This window comes from Haliotis rufescens, unplaced genomic scaffold, assembly GCF_023055435.1.
Source record: "Haliotis rufescens isolate VD_foot unplaced genomic scaffold, xgHalRufe1.0.p SCAF_2, whole genome shotgun sequence".
Classification (NCBI taxonomy): domain Eukaryota; kingdom Metazoa; phylum Mollusca; class Gastropoda; order Lepetellida; family Haliotidae; genus Haliotis; species Haliotis rufescens.
Genome location: NW_025963890.1, coordinates 42,277,496 through 42,297,342, shown reverse-complemented (window position 1 = coordinate 42,297,342; position 19,847 = coordinate 42,277,496). Strand labels below are relative to the sequence as shown.

The 19,847-nt window shown below is 36.8% G+C and overlaps 2 protein-coding genes across 11 annotated transcripts in view; one reads left to right on the top strand and one right to left on the bottom strand.

Annotated features, from left to right (window-relative positions):
* Positions 1-8,463, top strand: part of LOC124149412 (multiple epidermal growth factor-like domains protein 10) — a 72,195-nt gene extending 63,732 nt beyond the window's left edge. For 6 of the 7 annotated variants that reach the window (XM_048400000.1, XM_046520978.2, XM_046520977.2 and 3 more), the window contains 3 exons: positions 12-614; positions 3,923-4,591; positions 6,280-8,463. In XM_048400000.1, the coding sequence (XP_048255957.1) occupies positions 12-614; positions 3,923-4,591; positions 6,280-6,482 (1,475 nt within the window). In that variant the 3' untranslated portion in view covers positions 6,483-8,463. The remainder of the gene's footprint in view (positions 1-11; positions 615-3,922; positions 4,592-6,279) is intronic. The other variant, XM_046520976.2, reaches the window with a different exon arrangement.
* Positions 8,464-9,309: 846 nt separating this feature from the next.
* Positions 9,310-19,847, bottom strand: part of LOC124149414 (cell death abnormality protein 1-like) — a 25,130-nt gene continuing 14,592 nt past the window's right edge. For all 4 annotated transcript variants that reach the window (XM_048399998.1, XM_048399999.1, XM_046520985.2 and 1 more), the window contains exons 9-19: positions 18,631-18,683; positions 17,941-17,998; positions 17,317-17,351; positions 16,959-17,016; positions 16,249-16,299; positions 13,689-13,723; positions 13,374-13,431; positions 12,800-12,850; positions 11,511-11,774; positions 10,582-10,670; positions 9,310-10,106 (exon numbers count right to left, since the gene is read on the bottom strand). In XM_048399998.1, coding sequence (XP_048255955.1) covers positions 10,101-10,106; positions 10,582-10,670; positions 11,511-11,774; positions 12,800-12,850; positions 13,374-13,431; positions 13,689-13,723; positions 16,249-16,299; positions 16,959-17,016; positions 17,317-17,351; positions 17,941-17,998; positions 18,631-18,683 — 758 coding nt within the window. In that variant the 3' untranslated portion in view covers positions 9,310-10,100. The remainder of the gene's footprint in view (positions 10,107-10,581; positions 10,671-11,510; positions 11,775-12,799; positions 12,851-13,373; positions 13,432-13,688; positions 13,724-16,248; positions 16,300-16,958; positions 17,017-17,316; positions 17,352-17,940; positions 17,999-18,630; positions 18,684-19,847) is intronic.

Sequence of the window (19,847 nt, the reverse complement as noted above, 5' to 3'; positions counted from 1 at the left end):
TGTTTCCCTAGGACTTACCGCATCACCAAATTGTTACCAGCACCCGAATAACCTTGGTGAGTGTGATGAAGGCTGTCTTGGAGGTTTCTTTGGAGACTATTGTAACAAAACCTGCCCGCAACATTGTGCAGGACGAAGGGGAGACAAGCACGCAGCTTGCAGTCAGGACATTGGACAATGTTTAAGTGGCTGTGTGCGCGGATGGTATGGTAACAACTGTTCCAAACGTTGCAGTAAGCATTGTTCCACAGGGGTATGCAATATGCTGAACGGTGACTGTATTGATGGGTGCAAGGGTGGTTTCTTCGGGTTGGATTGTAAATACAAATGCAACGCGAGATGTCAAGGCGGTGTGTGTAACGGAGATGGTACGTGTGATTGTAAAGCCGGCTTTGCAGGAAGATACTGTGATTTTACATGCAGCACAGACTGCAGTGGTAGTGAGTGTAGTGTTGGAGAAGGTGCACCTGTATGTAGCAAAGGATGTGTCCCAGGATTTACTGGACGTTACTGTCAGCAGCTGTGCCCGGAGGATTGTCAACGAAACTTGTGTCATCAAAATGGTTCGTGTGTGTCAGATACAGAACCACGCGCATTACCTCTCGTGGATGCAGGTAGGTACATTTTGATAACATTTGTCATGTATATTTTATATATATCTCAGCTCTCAATATCACATAGTTTTTCCCCATTATGAACATAAGTAGTTCTTATCTTGTCCTAGACGGACGAAAATCCCTAATTTCCCAATGATAAAACCAGATGTGTCAGACTTTTAGAACATCAGAAAGAATTCTTTCGATATGATCATTATTGTTCACATCTATCGCCTAACACAGGTGTCAATGCCTCTGTTATATCATTTAGTTTAGAAATTATATTTTTCAAACTTAATAGGGAAAATTAACATTTTGAAAACATGTTTTTCTTAAAATAAACCCTTTCAAAATATTATTTGTCGTAGCAAATGAAGAAAATATACAGTGAGCGACAAGAGTTTGGGAATAAAACATCAATACCTTTTTGTGGATCTCTTCCATCGGCTCTCTTTGACGTTGTTGTCGTTGTTTCTTTCATTACTACATTTGGTTTGAAGACTCAATGAGAAGAAACTATTTTTTATTCGACATGAAATATCGCGATTATTAATTACCGACGATAGCTGCAAGCGTGTTAATACTTAAAGAGTGAAAACAAGCCATTCGGGCGATTTACGTAAGTAGTGACAAAACAATTGAAAGTGCGCTTTTCAAGAAATGATTATTTTGCATGCGATAAACATCATCGTTGAGTTTTGATCACATGTTGACAAAACGGTTAAGGATCGCCAGGTAACTGCGAGCGGTTGTATTTAGCATCAATAACGCACCTTTGGTGCTCTGGCCGTTACGCTCTCCCTAAAACATCTCTGCGATCATCTTGGGCGACAGATAACACAAAAGCGCCGGACAACGTACAGCAGTTATAACGAGCGTTGTTGGAGGAATGGGGACGTCATGAGAGGGCATACGTAATCTATGAAGTGTCGTGATAAGGGCTGTCTGGACGTCCGAATAGGTCACACAATATATATATGCTATTGCTGACAGACAGATATTTTTATCCAGTATAAGGCCACTGGCTCAAAATACATTAGCATAGCAGAGATATAACCATCTGCACAATAAAGTTATAATATATAAAGAAGCACATGTAGATGTGTATTTATATCAAGAATAATTTATGGAACAGTATGTCTTTTTTGATTTACCGTTAGGAGGGATACGCATATTATTACGGGTGGTTAAATATTTACCCATTAAGTTATTTCTTGGGAGATTATAAAGTTCACACACTAACAAAATATGCAATTCATCTTCAATAAAATATTTTCCCTTACTGAGACAATATGAACAGAGTCTTTCTTCATATGGTGTTGGGGGCACGGGTGGCCTAGTCGTCTAAGTCGCAGCGATTCGCTGTGCAGAGTTGCGTCTCATGGACACGCCAGAAACCTATGATTGTTGGTTCGAATCCCGGTTCGTCCCAATTATGTTTCTAGGTTTGTCAGCACCATAACCGTGCTCGTGGGTTTCACCGAAGTGGTAAAACGGTGCATTACTTCGGGCTTTCCTCCCACATTAAGCTGACACGCCGCGATATAACTGGAATACTGTTAAAAGCGGCGTTAAACCAAACTCACTCACTCACTCACTCATATGGTGTTAAATGGTGTCTTGCTGAGGTTACTTCAATGTTACATGTTAAAAAGTTTGATGGCAGAGGAATATGTTAGTAGTTTTCAATATGTTTATAAAAGTTAAACTGTTTATAAACTTCAGCCCCATAACACAGGATAGGGGTTATCATAGCATCAAATATTTTGACTAAATCCTTGCATTTTATATCACCAACTTTCCTCTGATATCTGTTTATGGCCATCACAGCTTTAGTACTCTGGGTTTGAGCCTATGTCCAAATCAATTTAGGTGTAAACATTATTCCCAGATATCTGTAAAATGAAACAGCTTCAATATTTTCACCAACAAAACATTTCTAAAGCATTTTTTTTTTTTTTTATAATTGTAAGGGGGAATCTGCCACAGAAGAAACATCGACATCAAAACATGATGGCATATATATCTTTACAATCCTTTGAAATAAAAACCCCTTTACCTCCAAAATTATCCAGTAGTTGTAAATGCTTGTTTATGAATATAATAAATATTTGTGGGATCATAACGCATCCGTGACGGGTGCCAACATTTGCAATCAAAATAGCTTGTTAGTCCATCTGAACTCCTCACTTAAGCACATAGATTTGAGAACATTGATTAAAGTATGTTATCAAATTTACCACTTATTCCAATACCCTTGAGACTTGTCATCAAAATACCATGTCTCACAGTGTCAAACGCCTTCAAAAAGTCAACAAATCTCCCCTTCTTTTTCCATGCCTATTTGCGTTTCATTGCTTGTAGTGTAAAAAGATTGTCAGCAGTTGAATAGTTTGGTCTTAATCTAGCCTGTGCTTCATCAATTACCTGATTTTCTTCGCAATATTTTTGAAGTCTGGAATAAAGTAGAGATGTGAAAAATTCACACATAGTATCAATCAGTGAAATGCTTCTGTATTTGTTGACCTCCTTCCTGTGTACAAATTATACACCTGCTCCACAGCTGCGGAAACAAATCGCTTTCAAATATTTGATTAAAGAGTCAAGCAGAATATGGATACTGAGATGTTTAGTGTTTTTAAAGTACTCAGAAGCAATGCCATCATTTCCAAATGATTTGTAGTTTGCAAGTTTTGTTTTGTGTTTCTCAACTTCCAGACAACTGATACTGCATGACCAAGCTTAATTATATGGAAGTTAAAAGCGTAGTTGGAATCTAGTACCCACACCGATGTTAAATATTAATGAATTAAGAGAAGAGGAAGCTATCATTTAATTCACTACACATATGCTTTTACCGAGGTGCAATGAAAGCATTCAGAAGCTTTGTTATCAGAGGGCCATCTCCTGTTTCTTTGTGAAAAATGACAGTTATGACCCAATGTGTGTTTAGCTGCTTTTGGTTAATTCATCCCAAGTCCCAAGAATTTTTTTATTTGTTGTGCGATCCATGATTGAAAATTAATTTTGGACATTTTTCCGTTTTCGTTTTATAAGCAGTTCAAATCGATGTAAACTTTCTATTGATCAGTATTGTATATCAAGCTATTTGGTACAGATAGATCAAAAGTTGTTATTGAAATACATTACTTTTTTTACAGAAATACCTTGCATGGCAGGGCATGTTCAACGTTATTGACAAAAGAATGTATTTTTTCTGGAGTGAAATAACAAAACTGTACACGATTCCTTGCTCGTGTGAATAATTTTACAACAGTTCATTCTTAAAAAACAACTCGGTGACAAAATGCGTTTCTATCTTCCAGCAGAAGACAATATATGTCTTCATCACAACCCAAACACAGGACTTTGCGATTGTTGTAGAACTGGGTGGACGGGAAACAACTGCAACACCAAGTGTGACAATTGCGGCCATCGTTCTGTACAGAACAACGGTACACACGAATGTAAAGATTCGTGCACAAAGGGTACCTATGGTGTGATGTGTAATGAGACTTGTTCAAAGACATGCGCCGATGGTAGTTGTCATACAAAGTCGGGAAACTGTCCTGGATGCGTACTTGGATACTATGGCGAAAGATGTGACAAGAAATGCGACAGACGATGCCTTCAAGGAGGGTGCTATCAACACTCATCCCACTGTAAACTATGTCCATATGAACGATATGGTTCCTTTTGTGAAGATAAATGTAGTTTTGGTTGTGCTGGGGAACGCTGTAATAAAAGAACCGGAGAATGTCTACACGGCTGTAAACAGGGGTATCTGGGGAAAAAATGCATTGAGAGGTCCAGCAAGGGATGTTCAACTTCCGAGTATCGTCTACCAGGGCGTGGCCATTATCGCTGCGTTGGACGGAGTTGTGAGGTTGGGTTTACAGGAGAAGACTGCCGATCTCACTGTTCCAAGTGTGGGTATGGATGCTACAAACAGAATGCAACATGTACATCGCTATCGGACCAAGGATTTCACGATGGTAAGTTGAAGCCAAGGAATTGGACAGCACTGTTAACTTCTGCCACACGGATTACAAACAGATACGTGACACATGTAGGCAGTCTTGTGAGTGTGTGAGTGTGTGTGTGTGCGTGCGTGCACGTGCGTGCACGTGCGCGTGGGTAGTTGTATACATATACATGTATGTGTGTGTGCATGGGTAGGTGTGTATATATTATATATATATTTCCAGACGAAAAGCTTGAACAAGAGATTTTGTCTAGTGATCCCTGTATAAACTTAGATGAGCTGATCTGGGTAGAAAATATAGTTGTTGGTGTTGAACACAATCTTTTAAAAATCCAATTGCATGTACGCAAATAGGTGATATTTCTAGCAATACATTTTGCCCTATGTTTGGCAAAGAAAACATGGTGACGTTTAAGTAAAATGAAACCTTATTATTCAAACGTGTTATTTTCAAAACCCTTTAACAATTAACCATGAAGCTAGAACCATGAGGCTAAACCGGTTTTCTATCACATTAACACCATCATGTATGAGTTACTTTCGGTTGAAATCGTATTTGCGTGATTATACGACGTATGACACGCAACTATCACATGGCCGGAATACGGACATTGAATCTTGAATGACTACAGAGTCAGTTTCAAATATATTGAATATGACAAAGTGAGTATCATCTGATGTAACCAAATGACGATCTCTTTCAAGGAGCTATGCCAGGTATATCTAAAACAGTAAAATATGTTGTGTTATATTGAGATTGAACCAGATCATTCGACTCTAAAGTCCAACTTACTATTTGCAATATGAGTTATATGACGTAAGTTTCATCAACACCATTCAAACAAAATAAAGCCCAAGTCTTATTCAAAACTATTGACTTAGTCATCTTCCATATATATACAGATGATTTCCGTATTTTGGAAACAGGCAATCTTAAAACGTTTCTGACTGGTCCTGGTCCTTGATCAGTTGACTTACGTTGTCTCATTTCCTAACTTGAAGAGTGGAGCTATTCTTTATCATGTTTTAGTCATTTTCACAGCATGTTCTATTTGAATGTTTCGAGTACAAGAACTTAAATATGTTAATGCTAATGTTTCCGATCAAGGCACTTATAAATAAAAACACGCTAATGACACAAGATGAATACGCATGGACAAGAAGGTCTTTAATCTAATCAGAACCTTTGAATTCCACATCAAATACTATTGAAAATCCCACAGAACTTCCACGGAATGGATTATTGGATCTTTCTACATTAGCACAGCTACATCAGTTTGCATCCAGATGAGTCTGATTAACATATATTGAAGAAAATAAGGATTATGAATATCTGTGGATACTATTTTGCAGTGAAGACTGGGCACACAATTTCATAAAAATATCCCCAAAAATATATATGATCCCTCAATATTTTGTTTGGTTTAGAAGTATGAATCGTACGACGGACTCTGTTTTAGCAGATATTTCTTATGATCATGGAAATGTTTATGTCACTTTTATTGTATCACTCTTAAATGTGTCTGTAATGCAATATATCTGATATTGAAAATAGTAGGCAAAACTAGTTTGTATATCTCTCAGTTTGGTATTTATAGTTTAAACATGGACATAATTAACTAGCCGTTTTATATAAGCAGTCCCATGTATACGGGGATGCTTGAAGCATTTAGCAGAAATGCATTAATACTGTTTCAGATCCAAAGACAGTGCTAATGAGCGTCGGTGTGTCAATGCTGGTTCTGATAGCTGTGGTACATCTCATCGTCATGATCGTCAAAATCTTGAAAAATTGGAAATATAAAGATTATCATCACCTATCCAAAACGGAGAACTCATTTGCAGGACAGCAAGAAACTACCACAGAACAAAAATGTTCTAAACAGGCATGTATTGAGTAAGATTCCATGACGAAACAGTAGCAATATTACAATGTCACAAACTACACAATATATGCACAATCAGTGCAATTAGAACACACATGTAAATTCAACTTCCAATGTGGTACATTACAACAATTTTATTCGAAAATCAGTGTATTATAACGATATGGAAACATTATGAGAATTGAGCAAAACTATGGTAATGTTGTATATACAAGGAATTTGTTCATAATTGTTGATATGATAACAGATCTTGGAAGTTGTTTCTGGATGACTGTTGGTAAAAAATTTAGGAACTGTTCCTTATTCTTTATCATGATTGAGGATTATTTGTGATTCTCTTTCTTGGTTGTATTTTATACAAGAGACATCACAGATACGTTGTTCCAATAGGGTTGGTGTTTTTGCATATCTACCAGTATCAATTTTTAGTTTGTGATTACTTAAGCAAAGTTGTTAGAAATGTGACCTATGAGCTTTGTTTTTACAATATGTGACATAATTCTCAATATTTATAGATGACTTTGCCAACCTGTATGTTCTTAACTTGCTGTTAGATAGCTGGGAATCCCTTAATGAATACGTGAACATATTTCTACATTTGAATTGAAGTTTATTTACAGTGCATTCATACATTTATTTGTGTTAATAATTTCAAAAAATTGTTTTATTTAACTCTGCTAAGATTTTGAACAGAAATATTGATCTTTGCTGTCAAAGCATGTTTAAGAATGGCATTTGTTGTGTTATCTATATATCGATTATTTTTAATATTATTAGTACTAATAGTGGGTATGTATCAAGTTCTGCCTGACAGGCCCAGTTATGTGTTTTCTTGCCTTGCTTTTCCTTATGCTGACCATTCAAAGACAATGTTTCTTTTATTGTGCTTTCCGAAGATAACGACATTAATAACAACCAACTTGTTCTTTACACCAATCTTCTCCTCCCATTGATTACATTTCCTTCCTCTGCATATTACATTATATGTCGGGGAACAATTGATGCACTGCAGCAATCTCTACTTTTATTCCTGTACCAAACAGTAGATAATCCAATGAACAAAAACAAAGTGAAAGTCAAGTCTAGTAAATTTTTATATCACTATTTCTTTACCTCGAATGGTGGAGGTCTAGATCTACACACAATTTTATTCAGTACGTGTGACTTCATGTTTACACTGAAAGCCATACAACAACCAGCTGTAACGCAGGGCTCCCTCAAGGAAAGTGTAAGTTGTTCGTCAGTGTTGACGTCATTTTAAGTGTAAGGTCTCGTGAAAAACGTATGAACGTCAAACTGTCGTTCATACTCTTATGAACGTCAATTTCGCGGTCATGTGACCGACCTCTAGTCCAATGGAAAAGCCGTATATCGTGTAAAGATCACATCATTAAAAAATCTGATAAAAACAATTGCAGTGGCTGCTTATGTTATTATATATACAAGTGAATACAAGAGCGGATCATGACCGTTTGACTTTTGATAGAAACTTCCCATTTTGAAAATGAAGCTTTAAATGTTTATATCATGAACCTGCCTTTTAAATTCCAGGATTGAAATTAATATTTTTGTTGATTTATTACTTGAAATCTCGAGTAATCATATTATTGAGTTCTTTATTTCGTCACAACCTGGTTCTTCGAAGACATTGTATAATTCTTTATCCAGTCTGCGTTACAGCTGGTTCTATTGTAAAGATACACGTATTCATGTTTTATGAGTGAATAAGGTTTGTTTAACCCGGCTTTAAACCATAGTTCAGTGACATGTATACATCCATCAGCTTAATGTTTGAGGAAAGCAAAATACGATGGATGTCATTGTTTAGTGAAACAGTTACAGTTGTAGTAATGAAGATGAATACTTTGTTTGTACATTCTACTATAAGGGTAACGCCATTTACAGGACATTATCATTTGCAGAAGGCCGAGGTCTTCCATAAACTGCCCGACGAAGGATTGCAGTTGAAAAGACCGAGGACTTCTGCAAATGATAATGCCCTGAAATATAGCGTTACCGTTATTATAGCTAAAATGGATGGAATTTGTTATCAAATAAAAAGAAACAACAATATCGGTTTTCAAACATTTACTGCAATCAACACGAATGTCACTGACCCACTTTCACAAATATGGAAACGTCATAGAACAAACCAGATGACGTCACTATTTAACGTGACGTCGCCAATCCCTATCCTATGACGTCACCTAACAACGGACGTGATAATGGCCCGTCGTCAAGAAATATGAGGGCATTATCAAGTAACAGTGGCCCGCTCATTTTTGATTACATGCGGGCGGCTTAATGATAATTCTATCCATTTTAACTATAATTGTCTATGTTAACGAAAGAGATGGATAGTTACCAATAAATGCGTAAGTCAAAATATATGTCGTGATATATACATAATGGCTATATAATCCTGTGTTCTGTATGCCATAAATCTGTGGTATTTTTAATACAACGAATGACTTTACAAAGGCATCATACATTTGTTCCAATCGCAATTCTGTGTGTTCAACTACAATCAAACAAATCAAAATAAAACAAGCGTTATTTTTTTATAGTTTTGATAAACATATCCTACATAATGGCAAAGCATATTGTGTAAATCAGAAAATAGTTCAGTTTATACCTATACAAAAGGCAAATATTTATTTTAAGAAAGTGAAAAAACCCATAAGAGATCATAGTAAATGAAGCGTGGAGCAAATGGAATCCGCGAAACATATCAAAGAAAATATGTCAATTACTTGTAAACATAAGCGACAAGATAGTATTTAATGTATTTTGACAAATACAGCCAATTTTCCTTTGGTTATAAACGATGTTTTTTTCCACAGAGTTATTTCATCAAAGAAAACAAGCCTGACAAGATACTATTTTATTCTGGTGTGTATATTGTCTTGTGGAGAGAGGTTAAGGAAACTTTCAAGGTCTACAATTCGTCATTTTATAAGTATATATACAAGCAACATTTCTGTAAGGTTACTAAGCACCTGCATGATAATTCACTATCAACGTAATTGCTTTTGCATTTGTGCATTAGTCTATGAATCATATTCAACACATAGTATTTTTTAAATTGCTTAAAAATTGAGACTTGCAGTCGTGCAAACTGTTACACTATTTACTTTTTACAATTACAGTTCATAACTAATAGATGGATATTTTGTACCCATTACCTAGAACGAGAGAAACGAGAACAAAATAACATTTATTGGCAGTGTGTTTGCACATCTGACATACATTGTGAGACTAGGGCGTTCCCTGCATTGTCAGTCATACTGTACTGTTTGACAAATGACTGCCTACTACTACTCCTTTGTGTATGAGGTTTGTGAAAGATATCCTTTAACGCCAAATTGTCAAACCAGCTTGTAACTCAACATAACCAATGAAATACAATATACATGTATATATAACAGACAACTATGTGATATCCTTTGTTTAAGGTTAACTTGAACTGTTTTCTGCATTATGGTGTCCTATGTGTCTACAGTGTCATGTTGATATAACCAAGCGCACATAACAGCATAAACCAATTTGTATTCATCATAATTACAATCCTTTGCCCTTGCAGCTTGTGTACATCGGTACTAGCGAAGGGTATTGTCGTCTTTGTTGGCCTCACTATTTCTGTAAAGGAAAGGAAAACTGAAAATAAAGTAAACGTCACAACACCACTCAATGTCTGTTATCTGCCGTACCTAACTTTATTACTTTCGGCATTGTCATGCTATCTGTTATCAGTCGTACCTAACTTAAATACTTTCGGCATTGTCATGCTATCTGTTATCAGTCGTACCTAACTTAAATTTTTCGGGATTGTCATGCTATCTGTTATCTGTCGTACCTAACTTTATTACTTTCGGGATTGACATGCTATCTGTTATCAGTCGTACCTAACTTCATTACTTTCGACATTGTCATGCTATCTGTTATCAGTCGTACCTAACTTAAATACTTTCGGGATTGTCATGCTATCTGTTATCTGTCGTACCTAACTTTATTACTTTCGGGATTGACATGCTATCTGTTATCAGTCGTACCTAACTTCATTACTTTCGGCATTGTCATGCTATCTGTTATTACAGGTTATTGAATATCTTACTTCATTGCAGACGCTTCGTTCCCGTTCTTTTTCTTCAACTTGCAGCTTACGAAACTTCTCAATATACTCCTTGGGGATAGATGTGTTTCCTGAAACCCATTCATCACAAGGTTGAGAAGCAGACATCTTCAGACATGTAATTTGAATTGTATATATTCGAAAAAAGAGAGAGCTAAGATTGGAGCTAAGAAGTAATAATTACACACATTCTTTTTTGGAGAACACGTAAGTCACAAATGTCAGAAGAAATCTTCTTTTAGGACTTTCTCCAATCAGTAAAGTCGAGGAGGTCAAGGCCCTGGTACAAAGAGATCATGGTGTGTCATAAAACTCACTGCACATCAACTATGGACCAGTGAAATATATACGTGTTACATACATAGTAAATACTGTAAATGACTTGTAAATATCGTAACCACTTGTAGCTTGACGTTTCTCTGTTCATCACATGTGAATAGTTAAAGCATGCACAAACTTATTTTTTGTTGAATCAATGTCAAATTCAAAATTACTATCAAGATCAAACACGCAGGCTTAAAACATAATCGGAAAACATATTTGCAAGAGCCATTTTCTAAGGTCATATAGAAGAAATGAAGTCATCAGACAAAAAGTGAAAATGCCATTCATGTGATGTTAACTATATAAAAAGACTTAAGGCAAATGCTTTCCAAAAGTAGAATTGACACGCCAGGCGCAACCGTTGTGTAATGTTTTGAGCCTTGAACTAAAGGGATAAGTCTTACACAAGCTTGAGATTTTCACCCCTACCCAGCCAAATCAAGAAGGTGTAAGTGATAACTTACACGCGTCAGGAAACAATGCATGGTGTACAGATCCAGTGTCAGGATACATTCAGAGCAATAATACAGATCTCCAAACGAAAACGTGTAGTTGACTGACACGTATCATAGCGTAGTAAGTCTTACCTTTGTTCATGTTTAAAATATACACAAATATGTCGTCCATTTTTGCAAGCTGGGATGCATGAACAACCTTTAATAAGGCATCCATTTCTGAAGCTGTTTTTAGAGGAAGTGAGTTCTTCAGCAAACCAAGACATACTTCTTCTGTACAGTCCTTAGGAACATTTTCGGCATCATACCCTATGTTGCTGAAGAAATTCACTCTGGTATCCTGGTCATACCCCATAAGCATGGAACTTATGTTTTCCAAAGTGTCATCAGGAAGACCTGCAACATGCCCATCGTACTGTATTATATCTTACAAAGGCGACTGCAACTTCTATGAATACAGTTTCTATAGCTTTTCAATCTATGAATGTGTGGGGATTCCGAGCCGGAAAAGATCCCCGGTGCCTTGTATATTTCGTGGGGATCGGTTTTCAGGTACCACTGTTCAGACAAACTGTAGCTAGTAACACAAAGGTAATACACAGCTTGTTTGTGTTGTTTAATGAACGTTTATTTAAAGTGTAACTCCAGGCCTGTTGGGCCAAATTCATTATACCGATTTGACTCATAACTTGTGTAAGATTCGTTTTACTTTTGTAACATTGCAATAATTTGCATCTAAATTAATAACGACAAGAATAATTTTTCAAATCCTGACGATTTGTATCAAATTATGCTCTTCTCACTTTGCTGCAAAATTCCATGTGTTACTTTAATAAATGACATTTCCAATGTCTGCTTACGTATCTAACTATATTTTTATTATTTTCAATTGCATCTGTTACGTAATTAGGGGTACTCATAGTTACCCGTACTAAGTGAAATATAACAATCAAAACACCTCCACAAATGTTTCAGTGATGGTGGATGTTCTCGGGCAAAGGTGATCCTGTCTTGTCTTACCAATAGTGAACGTTGTGAATGAATGTCAAGATCACAATAGAAATTTTCCTTTCTATACCTTGTTACTTTTTGAAAGAAAAGATTTAAACATTTGACGAAATTTGAATTTTCAAACATGGTCTTCTAAAAAACTACATGCATGTAAAATCAGTTTCAGAACAGAACTCGCACAACTTTCATAAAAAGAGGTAAGTGTTTGTTTGTTGCCCCACGCCACACCCAGTGATACTGTAAGCTAGATTCGTCTTTCCATGAAATTTAAATAATATGTACAGACTCTAAGTGCCCAAGAGCCTAAAAATCGAATGGTAGAATAATGGTACTATCACCAGCTCGAAAAACTGCAGTATCGTCTTGACAAACTTACGTATTTCTTAAAACAAATGAAAACTATAAAACACCTGAAATGTTCTCAGCTCTGACACCGTGATGGCTTGATAATGTGGCAGGATCTACAAATACAAAATGATTGAGAGTTGAATTTGCAGATTTAAATAACGTAAAAGGTATACCTATTTTTCTTGTGGCACGTAACATGTTCACTGCTCACCAATTCAAAACGTTTTATGCTAGTAATGAGGAAGACATTTCCAAATGTGACGCATGAATGTCTGATGCAATTGCCTTTAAGACCTACAATATGTTCTCATGTATTTTCAGGTGAACACTTGGCCTGCATTTGGCCTGCATTTTTGGGTCCAACATGAATGATAAGTCATACATATCTTCTAATTGCGCCCCTTCCATATTCCGGGTTAGAATAGGTCCCCATGCCAGCAACTGATGCCGCCCATAAGAGATGACTATCAGTCTCGGTGACTGATTAATAACTGGTTTGTCTCTTCTAGTCTCAATTTTGTTCTGGACGTCATAGTACAGTTGAAATGTTGCTGATACTGGCGTTAAACAAGAAATAAAAAACACACAATATCTTCCAATTTCCAGTTTGTTGAACATATTGCTAAACACTCTTACCTCCAGAATCCTCCTTTTTCGGCATAAGGGGCACTACTTCTGGTTCGAGATGACGAGTCTGACAAATGCATGTTATTGAGAAACCTTCAACACAATATTAATGGGATTTTCGGTAAAAATAGACATTAGGCCATCTTAAATGTTGAAAGCCGTTATTAATATATGTACAAAGTTCCCTGGTTAATATCTTGCCGTCGGACGAACAGGCCGAATAATGTTGGCAGTTATAGGTTGACATTAAATCATTCTCTGACTGTGGTACATCGATTGAACTATCACAAACACTTCTTAAAGTATGACTAAACTGTTCATTACCGATGCGTCCTGTTGTCTTTCCGATGCGCTATTCCCTGTAAGCAAAATATTAGTTGTTGTAAAAGACTATTAGTCTAAACAATTCACTGAGTTCTTTATAAACAATACATTTTTAACATCATTTATGGTAAACTGTTTGCAACTGCAAATTCATAGACATCAAAACTGCCATAATTAAACTATTACGAATATACGCAAAAGGGTGAGTGAGTTTGGTTTAACGCCGCTTTTAACAATATTCCAGTTCTATCACTGCGTGTCAGCTTAATGTTGGAGGAAAACCCGAAGTGATGCAGGTCTCAGGCGTTTACCACTTCGGTGAAATACGCGAGCACGGGTGTGGTGCTGACAAACCTAGAAACATAATCGGGGAGAACTGGGATTCGAACCCACAATCATAGGTTTCTGGTGTGCCCAAGGGACGCAACTCTGCACAACAAATCGCCTTAGACGACTGGGCCACCCGTGCGCCCTTATCACAAAAAGAATGTTGGTTCTAAAAGTCAAGGTAAGTATCAACCTGAGGTGTTCGATGATGTGGCAGGATCCATAAATACAAAATGATTGAGAATTGTATTCTATAATTAAATTGACCATATTAGCAGAATTAATAAAGTCGAAGTCATGCCTATTTTAATGTTCCACGTATGATACATAATGTTCACCAAAAATATGATTTATGAAAAGTTGGGAAAAGATTTTACATGCACAATTTGCTCTCCTTGTTGATCGGTTTCTTTATGCGTGCGAATCAGAAATGCTGCATTGATTGGCAAAATCTGAACTTGGGGATTTGGACTGGCAAAATCAAAACTTGGGGATTTTGCCAAGATGTTTAATTTAAGCTTCAGGTAGGTCGATATTCCAGCAGCTACAGTCGTTGAGTGACAATTATTTGTACGCTACTTCAACCGCCATGGAGGGGAAATATATTTGAGGATAACCCAGAGCCTGTAAGGCTAAATTCATTTTACCGATTTGACTCATAATTTAAAAAAGATTCGTTTTACTTTTGTAATATTGTATTAATTTGCATCTAAATTAATGACAAGAATAGTTTGTCAAATCCTGACGATTTCTATCAAATTATGCTCTTCTAACTTTGCTGCAGAATTCCATGTGTTACTTAAAAGAATCACACATCTAATGTCTCCTTATATATCAAACTATATTTTTATTGTAGGCAATTACATCTGTTATGTAATTAGAGGTATTCGTAGTTACCCGTACTAAGTGAAATAAAACAATCAAAACACCGCCACAAATGTTTCAGTGATGGTGGATGTTCTCGGAAAAGGTGATCCTGTCTTGTCTTATCAATAGCGCACGTTGTCAATGAACGTCAAGATCACAATAGAACTTAAGCTTTCTATACCTTGTAACTTTTTGAAAGAAAAGATTAAAACATTTGACGAAATTTGAATTTTCAAACATGGTCTTCTAATAAAACTAGCGACAAAAACTTACTGGTTTCACTTTGGTCTCCTCATTGGAAGACACATGCATGTAAAATCAGTTCCAGAACAGAACTCACATGGTCGTCGTTAATGGTAATATAAACGTTGCATGTACGCTGTCAGTGGATTCTCCAAACCCGTTGTGTTGGCATTTATCAAAGGAGTGTAGTTCAGTAGTTTCAGAATTTGAAGAAAACCATAGGTCTCCAAATGCATTTTAAGAGATTTTCGGGCATGTTCAAAGTGCATTGGTCATATGAAGGCCATAATTAAAAATAGAGCAAGCAAAGGACAAATGTGGTGAACCCCACTACTGATTACATTATTGAAACTTCAATGCCAGAGAACAATCGGCATCGATGATATGCCGAAACAGGTACCATAGGGTATAAAAGGAAAAATGGTGATGAAAATTATATGAATGAATCATAGAAAATCATTGATGACATCAATTGTTCACGAAAAGATCAGCATGTCACGCTGTACACGTAGCACGCGAATCACACAACTTTCATAAAAAAGAGGTAAGTGTTTCTTTGTTGCCTCACGCCGCACCCAGTAATGCCCCTGCCATACGGCAACGTGTAAACAATCAAACCTGGAACAGACAATCATCCAGAACGAGATATCATGAGCGATGATCTACGTCGCCGGGGTGCGACGCCACACTATCAACCAAGTCATCAGGCCTGATCGGTCACCCGATCCATTAAAGTAAGTGCCAGCGAGTAGAGTGTGAAGGCATCGTCTGTCATGTTGATCTAGCGTCATGTCATATTTAGTCAATTTTCCTCTCAATGCGTACTACATATTTCTGGAAAGATTTTACTAGGCCTGAAATGGTGGAACCATAAATGCAAAGCTTAGCTGTATGCAAGATGCGTCTTTCCATGAAATTTAAATGATATGTAATACTCTAAGTGCCCAAGAGCCTAAAAATCAGAACACGGGAACTTGGCCATGAAGTTTACCTCAAGCTTTAGGTATATCGATAAGATCGTTCAGTGATGGTTGAATAAAGGTACTATCACCAGCTTGAAAAACTACTGTATCGTCTTGACAAACTAACGTATTTCTTAAAACAAATGTAAACTATACAACACCTGAAATGTCCTCAGCTATGACACCGCGATGGCTTGATGATGTGGCAGTATCTACAAACACAAAATGACTGGAGTTGAATATCATATTTACTGTTCACCAATTCAAAACGTTTTGTGGTAGTATTGTGGAAGACATTTCCTAATGTGACGCATGAATGTCTGATGCAATTGCCTTTATGACCTACCATATGTTCTCATGTATTTTCAGGTGAACACTTGGCCTGTATTTGCGAGCGTTCGTGACATGTGCCACAGGTCGATCAGGAAATGCTCACCTTTTACGGACACCTAGTTTCATCACAATATGCTCATGTTCTGCTCGAAATCGTACAATGGACTCTGTTTTCAGCAGAGGAAACTTATGATAATGGAAACGGTTTTGTCGCCTTTATTTACTTTTTGGGTCCAACATGAATGATAAGTCATGCATATCTTCTAATTGCGCCCCTTCCATATTCCGGGTTAGAATAGGTCCCCAGCAACTGATGCCGATAGTAAGAGATGTCACTCAGTCTCGGTGACTTCGTTGATTGCGTGTCATCAAGCTCCAACTGCGTGGCACGTTGCTCATAATAATAATAACTGGTTTGTCTCTTCCAGTCTCAATTATGTTCTGGACATCATAATACAGCTGGCGTTAAACAAGAAATTAAAAACACACAATATCTTCCAATTTCTAGTTTGTTGAACATATTGCTAAACACTCTTACCTCCAGAATCCTCCGTTTGCGGCAGAAGGGGCTCATCTTCTGATTCGAGATGACGAGCCTGACAAATACATGTTATTGAGAAACCTTCAACACAACATAAATAGAATTCTCGGTAAAAATAGATATTAGGCCTTCTTCAACGTTGAAAGCCGATATAAATATATGTGCGAAGTTCCATGGCAAATATCTTTCTTGAAAGGTTTTAAGCCATTGTACTGCGTCAAATGTCTATCGTGCCGTCGGACGAACAGGCAGAATAAAGATAGCAGTGATAGTTTGACATTAAATCATTCTCTGACTGGTACATGGATCGAACTATCACAAACTTTTATTAAAGGATGAATAAACCGTTCATTACCGATGCATCCTCTTGTGTAGCCGATGCGCTATTCACTGTAAGCAAAACATTAGTTGTTGTAAACGATTATTATTCCAAACAACCAAAGAGTTCTTCATGAACAATACATTTTAAACATAACTTCCAGTGAACTGTTTGCATATGTCAATTCATAACATGGACATCACAACTGCCATAATTCAACTATTACGAATATACGAAAAGAGAAAACCCACATAAAACTACATGTGTATTTTAAGAAAATGTTAAGAATCCGTATATATTATTACACAGGGTTAAAAAAGGCATCACGCCGTTCTTGTGAAACCCTTTCGGAAGTCAAGCTAAATTTATGGTAAAGTTCGTATATGCATCTACGTCTTCATACATTTCGCCTGCATTTGCCCCTTTTTGTAAGACATCCATTTCTGAAATTGTTATTCAGCATTTTGTAAAATATTATAACATTTTAACTGTGTGAAAAGTCGTGTGAATGCATGACAAATCGTGTATTTTTCTTATTACATATTGAGGGTGGACCAAATAATCCTACCTCCTGATATATATCAACTTGTTCTCGTCGCTACATGGCTGGAATAATGCTGATGCGACCTTAAATGTTTACTCACTCACTCACTCACTCACCTTCTGAATCGCCCGCCTGTGTCCCAGTGGCCCGTGTCACAATTTGGGGAAGAATGATCTGTTAAATACGTGACAAACGTATCAAACATTTTACGTGGTATGATGTTTGAGTACATTTTAACAACAGAATATTAGTAGATTTATCAGCACACATAAATTTTATATATTCCTATATGACAGAGGACTTCGTAACTACATCTAAAAAGTTTCATGGTAAATATCTTTCTTGAAAGAGTTTTAGTGATGCAATGTATATCATCGTGTCTTTCGCGCTTCAGGAGAACGGGCAGATAGATGAGAGCGGGGAGTCATTTGTTGTTGTTTTTTAAAATTTATTGAAATTTCAAGATACTAAGTTGAAATTTCAAGATATTAAGTTGAAATTTCAAGATAATCATCTTGAAATTTCAAGATCAATTTCAACTTAGTATCTTGAATTTTCCACTAAGTATCTTCAAATGTTATTTGAAGTTTCTTCAAATTTCAATATAGTATCTCGAAATTTCAATATAGTACCTTGAAATTTCAACTTTGTATCTTGAAATGTTAACTTAGTATCTTGAAATTTCAACTTAGCATCTTGAAATTTCAACTTTGTATCTTGAAATTTCAAGATGCTGAGTTGAAATTTCAAGACAGTATAGAAAAAAGTACAAATACAAATGACCCTAAAAGGCTTCCGTAGCTTACCGACACACCAGGCTCTGTTTCCGGTGAGGCATTCGCTGGAGGCGTCACAGCTTCTGTTAAAAAGTCTCATTGGCAATTACTAAGTCGTATACATTATTCACATAATTAAAAGCTAACTGTTTATATACAAAATATATATTCAACACAAGAATTTCTTACATTATGTATTCTTAACTGATGGTATGTGTGTGGCATCTGACAATCAAAGTTCTCACCAACTGAACAACCTATTGAATTTGACACATCTTTTCGTATGATAGCTCCACTAATTTATATCGGTTACAACCTGAAATTGTTTGGAATCATCACAAATTGTTGAAATTTTAGTTCCGAAATTAGGTACAGGCTATTTCAGTCATTTGTATCTCACATGTGAATTTGATGATATTGTCCAGTCTGGCTTTACTTAAACTTGCTCGAAACTTAAAATTACAACATGTCCTTTCTGTATTTGATATATAAGTTTTGTCTATATTGAAAAATGGGTGTGAAATACGTTTTGATGTTGTGCATAGGTTTCAAATCCTGGTATACAAATTTGTGCGCATATCTTGTCAGATTATGAGTAGAATTCAGGATGTGACGACGGGAACCTGTTAAATCGGAGAGCCATACATGTAAATGTTTCTTTGCTGCTGAACGCCCAGCTCATCAATAAATCCAGGTATATGACGACAGTCTGTAAATAATCGATTCTGATCAGATAATCCAGTAATTGTTATTATGTGCAACCATCAACACCTTTGGACACGATGACACACAATCAACCAAGTCATCAGCCTGACCACACGATCCACGATCTTCATCATCGGCAGTTTGGGACCTATTCTAATCCGGAATCCCCACGGATAATAGTGATCATCCGTGGGAATGAGCGGCCAATGTTCCCGGTGTGGAGATCCGTTCTGCCATTTACATACAGGCAGGAAGACGGACAGGTATTCTTCGTCGACCTAGTCGTTGGTGAGGCGGCGGCCGCAGCCGACCGCATGACTAGCAGTGTAATCCGTCCCCTTCTGTCGATGATGACTGGGACCGTCTCTCTGACTGACATGTCAGTCAGGTTTTGTAAATAGAAGTCATCTGAACGATATCTGTCATTATAACGTCAGAAAGTAAGCCTTGTTCGATTTATCCACAGCAACATTTATAAGAAGATGTCATCTTCATGAGAATGAGTGAGTTTGGTATACTGTCGGTTTGAGCCGTTTAGACGT